Source organism: Galeopterus variegatus, unplaced genomic scaffold (assembly GCF_000696425.1).
Source record: "Galeopterus variegatus unplaced genomic scaffold, G_variegatus-3.0.2 Scaffold231, whole genome shotgun sequence".
Lineage (NCBI taxonomy): Eukaryota > Metazoa > Chordata > Mammalia > Dermoptera > Cynocephalidae > Galeopterus > Galeopterus variegatus.
Window position 1 is genome coordinate 830,990 of NW_007726342.1, and position 7,674 is coordinate 838,663.

Sequence of the window (7,674 nt, forward strand, 5' to 3'; positions counted from 1 at the left end):
TCTTAGCTCTGTGGTGATGAGTGTGTGTTTTCTTCATCCGCTTTTACTCTGACATGCAGTCTGAGGCCCAGGGACAGATCTGGCTTAAGCCAGGTGCCTGCCAAACGTATACACAAGGTGGGAGTTGGGGTGAGAATTGTCTTAAAGGTCCCTGGAGAGAAAGATTTTAGAGTGACTGAGAGCCGTGTCCTTAGATCTGCAGGTGCATCGGGTTTTGATTGGCCACAACCTGCGGGTCCCCTGAACACCTGTGTGGATTGACGTGTGGGCTTTGGCCTTCTAGAAAGTGACACTACTGCGGGGCTGGATGGGAGGGGCCTGGGCCCTGCCTCTCTGAGGCCCTCAGACTTCCAGGGTCCGAGGCAGAGTGGCCTTTGAGCTGGTGCTGGGCTGGTGGTTCTGTGAGCTTGGGCCCAGGGCCAGGCACAGCTGTGTCCTGGCCTGCGCTGACTCTGCCCATTTGCTTTCCTCCTCAGAGCCATCCAGACACTTGCTTAAGCAACTAAATGAAAAAGGTGAGTGTGTGACGGGGTGGACAGCCATTCCCAGTGAGCTCTAGAATGGGGGCAGGGAGGTGAAGTGGGTGACAGACCTGGGTGAGGGGTTGCCGTGAACAGTTTAGAGCAGACTCTGCTCTGTTCCTCCTTTGCAGAGGGCCTCACCCCTTGCTGTCTGAGGAGGGGGCTTGAGCTCTCTCTGCCACATACATGCCTTACTCTCCTTCCTTGGGAAATGACAGGAGCTGAGCGACATGCACAGATCTGCACCGCTCTGCAGCCCCCGGGCTGCTGTTCTGTCCGTCATTCCTTTGAAAGCCTGGGAGTGGGCGCCCTGTGAGGCCTTGTTCGGGGGTTCTGGACCTCTAGCCTCTGTGAAGAGGCTCTTTCTCCTGCTTATTGATCTCTTCCCTTCCCCTGACCCTCGCCCATGTGCTGGGGACCCGGCGGTGGTGGCAGTAGCCAGAGCAACAGGAATGAAGGTAAGGCCAGCAGGCAGCGGGAGCCAGGGAGGAGGGACTGGCTGCACAGAGGGTGGGCGGGTCTGCCCGGGACTGCCCAGTCAGCGCTGGCTCCCTTTAGCTTGTCGTCTACATTCACTGGGCAAATACCTATAAAGCGCCTGCCGTGCGCCAGGCTCTGGCATGCGGGTCACAGAGATGAATAAGACATGGACCTTTTCCTGAAATGGCACCCTGCTGGTGGCCTGCCCAGCCTGGACCCTCGCATTTTGCTCTCTCTCTGGGTCAGGTGGGCCTCTTTGGGTCCTGAATTCCTGACCAGACCCCAGCCTTTCCCCTTCAAGAAAGCTCCACTCCTCACTGGACCCAGTGGAGACCCAGGGGTGGGCAAATGCAGCTTTCTGTGTGATGCCCCTCCAGCCCCAACCTCCTGCAGGAGGAAGGGAGGTTGCCCAAGAGGCCAGTCACGAGGGGGTCTTGTGCTCTGAACAGCATGCAGGCAGCACTGGCACCCTGCTGGACTTTAGGCAGCACCCCCGTACCCGGGGCCCGCAGCCAGAAGCTGAAGGGGCTTCCCAGGAGGAGCAAGAGGAAGAGGAGGAGGTGGTGGAGGAGGAAGAGCAGGCCTTTCAGGTCTCTCTGGAGGACCTGGCAGGGCATGAAGGCAGCGAGAAGGGGGCCAGGCTGGAGTCCCCAGGCTCGGAGGAGGAGGAGGAGAGCCTGGCAGTGGCGGAGCAGGTAGCCGACTTTGCCAGCTCCCTGCTGGCCGCCCTCCACTGCTGGCACTATCGGGCCAACGCTTTACTTTTCTCCCGGGGCGCTATGGTGAGGTGTCTCTTTGATCTCCCCTCCTCCTTGCATGTTCCCTGGCACATGCATGACCATCCGAGAGTTCCCTCCCTGCCCTCCCCGCCCTGCCCTGATCAGCACCTCTTAACCCCTCTCTCTCTGTCACTCCCTGGTGAGCCCCTGGCATGCGCTGTTCCAGTACTGGGCACTAACTGGTATAATACCTGTGAGCATGATTAATGGGGTGGGGGTGGCGGGAAGGGGGGAAGCCAGCACGCAGTGGGGATGGAAAGGTAAAGTCCTCTTGGCCCAGAAGGGAAAGCGGGTTGGACTTTTCCGAAGCCTCACACCTGGCAGGGATTTCTGCAGCTTCTTGGCCTGGCAGTTCAGGTCGACCCTACATGGCTGAGGTCTAAGGTGGCTCTCAGTGTAGCCCAGCCCTCTGGGGGTACAGGAAGAGCTGCCGATGTTGGGATGCAGAAGGGACCAGCTTCCAGTCATCCTGGAGTTGACGGCTGACCTCTGTTTGCAATAGGGGAAGGGGCGCACAGAGTCTGAAGGCCCCAAGAGCTGCAGAAGTCCCAGCAGCCGGTCTCCAACCAGTGCTGAGAAGCGCTTGAGCTTCGAGTCTATCTCTTCTGTGCCAGAGGTGAGCTAGTGCACAGGTACTGGAGCCCAGACCTCCAGTTCTGCAGCCGGGGCTTCTGGCATGGGCTCTCCCGTCAGGCCCATGGGAATGGGGATTCCCTACCCCCAGGACTCTCACCCCTTTAGGAATCCTGTCTGGCCTAGGGGTGTATGGTTTGGTGAGCAGACAGCCCCTTACTGTGAGTTAGGAAAAGGTGCCCTTCCTTTGGGCAGATGCACTCTCATGCCAAAGGACACAGCTAGTGGAAGAGAACCAGATTTGAGGCCCCCTTGGCCAGGCCACCTGCCCCTGCCAGCATGACAGCCATTTGAATCACACCTGTGGCCACCTAGGCAGAGGGGTAGGGTATTGATATCTCTTGGACACCTGCCACCCATTTGACATTTTATTTCTTCCTTCTGGTCTCTGCAACAGCTCTAGAAGGAAAAGGGCTCTGAGAGTTGAATGGCGTGACTGACACTGACTGGGCAGCTTCTGAGCAGCAGAGCTCAGATCACACCTGGGTCTCCTCTTCCTGTTACCCCGTGCTGTCTATGGGTTGTGAGGAGCTGGGACATGTGCATTCCCAAGGATACAAGGAAAAGATCATGAACTAAGGCTAGATCCCAGGTTGGGCCTCACAGCTGGGATAAGACTGAGAAGCCTGGATGACACTGGATAGGAACGTAGTGTGGTGTCTTGGTCAGCTCAGGCTGCTATAGCAAAATTCCTTAGACTGGGTAGTTTATAAACAACGGAAATTTATTGCTGACTGTTCTAGAAGCTGGGAAGTCCAGGATCGGGGCACCAGCAGGTTGAGTATCTGGTGAGGGCTCACTCTCTGCTTCATAGATGGCTCCTCCTTGCTGTGTTGAAAAGCAAAAGGAGCAAGAAAGTCCCTAGAGCCTCTTTTGTAAGGGCACTAATTCCATTCGTGAGGGTGGAGTCCTCATGGCTTCATCACTTCCCTAAGTCCACACCTCTTAGTCACTGGGTATTAGATTCCAGCATATGAATTTTGCAGGGACACCAACATTCAGACCATTGCAAGTGATGCTGTCCAATAACGATAGAATGGGAGCCATGTGCGTAATTTAAGTTTTCTGGTCACCATGTTAAAAAATTAAAAAGAAACAGATGAAGTTAATTTTACTAGTGTACTTTATTTAACCCAATATATCCAAAATATCATCATTTTAACATGTAGTCAATTTTAAAAGTTATAGACGTGTTTTACCCTTTTTTAATGCAAAGTCTTTGCAGCAGGTGTTGATTTGGACTAGCCACATCTCAGGTGCTCAGACAACCATGAGTGGCTGGTGGCCCCTGGGTTGGACACAGCAGGTATAGATCGTAGGTTCTGTACTGCAGATTTTGGATAGAAAAATTGGAATCAGGTCTGATTCCTCGGGATTTAAAGTGTTTGCTCTTCTCTTTTCTCTAAAGACCTCTCTGTAAATCTGCCTGTGCCAGCCAGTTTTGTGGTTCAAATTACCCTCAGGGTGGTCAAGAGGGAATTCTCACATGTGTTTCCTTCCTTGTCCATCTGCTGGGCAGATGCAGTCATGCTTGGCACACAGGTGCTAAGGCTGGCTGGCAGGAGCAAAGTTCCCGGTCCTCACCCTCTGACGGGATTACAGCATGTGGCTGTTTTGCCCTCTGGACCCAGGTCCACAAAAGAGGCCTTGGCCTCTCGGGGAAGTTGGAATGGCTTCTCATGTCACTCAGGCCTGGCTTTAAACCCCAGTATCCCTGAGTGGGGAGCCTCTAGGCTTTAGGGAGCTGCCTCACTATTGGGCAGGGCAGTCCTGGTGCCGTGGCCCGGCGGGATGCCTGACCTAGTGTTGTATGTTCTCAACTTGTCCCTATAGTTTGCTGACAGGCTGACACTAAGAGGTGTCACCACCCTACCCCATCTGTGTTCGTAGCCTTTTCTTTGGGTTTGAGGATTGAGCCCAGCACCCCAGCTGCAGGGTAACTAAAGGACATGATCACGTCTCTCTCCCTAAGAACCTGTAGCCCTAATTTTGAGTTTGTGCCCATTCTGATTGGCTTCAGTCCTAAGCTGCAGGCTTCTGTCACTGGGCTTTAAGCAGGCCATCCTGCCCCCACATTCCCCAGGTCTCATGAAGGACCTTTTTTATTCATGTGAGCTCTCTGCTGTGTTCCAGGTTGAGGCAGACCCTGAGCTGGGGACTGAGCAGGAAGTATTCGCTGCTGTGGAAGGTCCTAGCACCGAGGAGATGCCTTCAGACACAAAGTCTCCAAAAGTCTTGGAAACACAGATGGATGCCCACCAGGGGCTGCTGGGGATGGACCACCCAGGTGAGATGGTGGACTTTGTGGTGGCTGAGAGCACTGAGGACCTTAAGGCCCTGAGCAGTGAGGAGGAAGAGGAAATGGGGGCTGTCCCGGAGCCTGAGAGCCTCCTGCCCCCCTCTGTGCTGGACCAGGCCAGCGTCATTGCTGAACGGTTCGTCAGCAGCTTCTCTCGGCGGAGCAGCTTGGCACTGGAGGATGGCAAGTCCGGTGGCTTTGGGACCCCGCTGCGGGTCAGTCGGAGTAGTAGTGTGCTCAGCCTGGAGGGCAGTGAGAAAGGCCCAGCCTGGCCCGGCAGCACCACAGACTCCCTCAGCATTCAGCTCCCCCCAGAAGTGGACATCAGCATGGGGGTGGCCACAGAGAGTGGCCCTTCTGTTAATGGGACAGAGCCCCCAAGCCCAGGCTGCCTGGTGGAGCCCAACAGGTCTTCCTGCAAGAAGAAGGAATCTCTGCTCTCCACCCGAGACCGGCAGTTACTGGACAAAATTAAGAGCTACTATGAAAACGCAGAACACCATGATGCAGGCTTTAGTGTCCGGCGCCGGGAGAGCCTCTCCTACATCCCCAAGGGACTGGTGAGAAACTCGGTCTCCAGGTTCAACAGCCTGCCCAGGCCAGACCCGGAGCCGAAGGCTCCAGTGGAGCACAAGAGACAGGTGGGCTCCCGGCCAGCTTCGTGGGCCCTGTTTGACCTCCCAGGACCACGCCAGGCAGACCCAGGGGACCCAGCTCCCATCACAGATGCTGAGTTCCGCCCTTCTTCGGAAATTGTGAAGATCTGGGAGGGAATGGAGTCTTCTGGGGGAAGCCCTCGGAAGGGGCCAGGTCAAGGCCAGGCCAATGGCTTTGACCTGCATGAGCCACTCTTCATCCTGGAGGATCACGAGCTGGGGGCCATCACAGAGGAGTCGGCCACCGCCTCCCCAGAAAGCGCCTCCCCCACCGAGCGGCCCAGCCCAGCCCACCTGGCCCGGGAGCTGAAAGAGCTGGTAAAGGAGCTGAGCAGCGGTGCCCAGGGGGAGCTGGTGGCCCCGCTGCACCCCCGCATCGTGCAGCTCTCCCACGTGATGGACAGCCATGTGAGTGAGCGCGTCAAGAACAGGGTCTACCAGCTGGCCCGCCAATACAGCCTCCGCATCAAGAGCAACAAGTCGGGGATGGCCAGGCCACCACTGCAGTGGGAAAAGGAGGCTCCCGAGAGGGACCGGAAGAGCCTTACCACTCCCTGCCTACAGGAGGCTGGAGAGCCACCAAGTGGCAAAGGTATGATGGGGGTGGGCGTGGGCTCAGGGAGTCTAGGGGCAGAAGTGACCTTTAAAGAGCCTCTTCCAAAGAGAGGGGCTGGACCCCAAGCACCTAGGGTGTGGGTCAAGCTGCACACCTGGTTGAGCCCTTTCAATACCCTCCCCCCAGCCCTTCCTATGGAGCAGAGACCACTGGGGGAAACAAGGCACGGGCCCCAGCTCTACCGGGATGAGAACAGAAGCTCCCATCTCTCCCTTTGACTCCTGACCCCCTTTCCACAGCCTTTCCTTCCTTCTTTTCATTGCCCTTCGATAAAGGGCTGTAGAGGGTCACTGAGACCTCATCTCTCACACTCCAAACCCCAACAACCAGCCTTGCCTGGAAAGTAAGTGAAGATGGCCCGGTGCCCTCGCCTCCCGGCCCTCCATCCCGCCCAGTGGTTCAGGCTGCTCTCTCTCCTCGCAGGCAGGAGAAAGCCAGTGCTGTCCCTCCTCACCTATGAGCAGCTGATGGTCCAGGAGCACAGCCCCCATAAGCTCTCCTCAGCTGGGGACATCTCGCCACGGCGTTTCTCCTTTAGCCCTTCTGCTACCAGCCCGAGGACCACCTCGCCTGGGGCCCGGTCCCGCACCCGAAGTCCGCTCAGCCCCCTTGACACTGAGACCTTCAACTGGCCTGACGTCCGGGAGCTCTGCTCCAAGTACGCCTCCCAGGATGAGGTGCTGCCGGCCAAGGCCAGCCGGCCCCGTGGCCCACCTGTCAATCGGAGCCGCTCGGTGCCTGAGAACATGGTGGAGCCTCCTCTTTCAGGCAGGGTGAGCCGCTGCTGCAGCCTGAGCACCAAAAGGGGCCAGGGAGGCAGAGAGGCTGCACAGCCCCAGCCTCCCGGGTCGCTGCCCCAAAGCGGGCTGGTCGGAGGCGAGACCCTGTATGTCACTGCAGACCTCACCCTGGAGGATGACCGGCGGGTGATCATCATGGAGAAGAGGCCTCTGCCAGGCCCCACAGTGGGGCTGGAGGAGAAGGGCAGTGGGCAGGGACCAGGCTTGCAGGAGGCCCTGGCTGGGCAAAGCCAAGATTCCCAGGAGTCTTCAGAATTTCGGCTGAAGGAAGAGGGTCCCAAGGACCCAGCAGACCTGAGCCAGCAGGGCAGAGTGAGAAACCTGAGGGACAGGTTCCAGACCTTGAACTCTATAGGTTGACTCTGCCTCCTGGGGGAAGGATGAGCCATGTTGGGGGATGAGGAGGAGCCCGGCCTAGCTCCCCAAAACTTGGGCTCATGTGACCCTTTGCCCGAGGCCCTCAGGAAGGCCACTCCCACTCTCCTGGAAGAATGCTCCACTGTGCAGGTGGACTCACCTGCCTGTGTCATGTGCTGGCACTCCCCTGGGGCTTGTGACAATTTTATGTAGGCCCAGATGAGCCCCTCTTCTCCTCTGAGGCCAGTGTGGCCACTTTCCTTGTAAATAGTTCTTTTCTGGTAAGAAGCCAAATATTTAAGCTCACCTCTTCCCAGGGGGAGCAAGCACTGCTCAGGCCTCCAGCACTGGGTGGCCACTGCCAGACTGAGTGGCCCACCCCAGGAGACGCGTGGAGTGGCCTGGGGAGGCTTTGCTCTTGAACTGTGCCTTTTCTTAGGCTCCAGGCAGGAATAAGGCTGATAATTTATTGCTTTCCATTCTGTGGTGTGTGTGTGTGTGTGTGTGTGTGTGTGTGTGTGTGTGTGTGTGTG

At 57.1% G+C, this 7,674-nt stretch overlaps 1 protein-coding gene across 1 annotated transcript in view; it reads left to right on the forward strand.

Annotated features, from left to right (window-relative positions):
- The window catches only part of PLEKHG3 (pleckstrin homology domain containing, family G (with RhoGef domain) member 3), a 41,469-nt gene extending 33,814 nt beyond the window's left edge, over positions 1–7,655 (forward strand). The window contains exons 9-14 of the mRNA XM_008566260.1: positions 477–515; positions 960–979; positions 1,451–1,696; positions 2,283–2,396; positions 4,547–5,960; positions 6,408–7,655. Of these exons, the coding sequence (XP_008564482.1) occupies positions 477–515; positions 960–979; positions 1,451–1,696; positions 2,283–2,396; positions 4,547–5,960; positions 6,408–7,144 (2,570 nt within the window). The 3' untranslated portion in view covers positions 7,145–7,655. The remainder of the gene's footprint in view (positions 1–476; positions 516–959; positions 980–1,450; positions 1,697–2,282; positions 2,397–4,546; positions 5,961–6,407) is intronic.
- Positions 7,656–7,674: the final 19 nt, after the last annotated feature.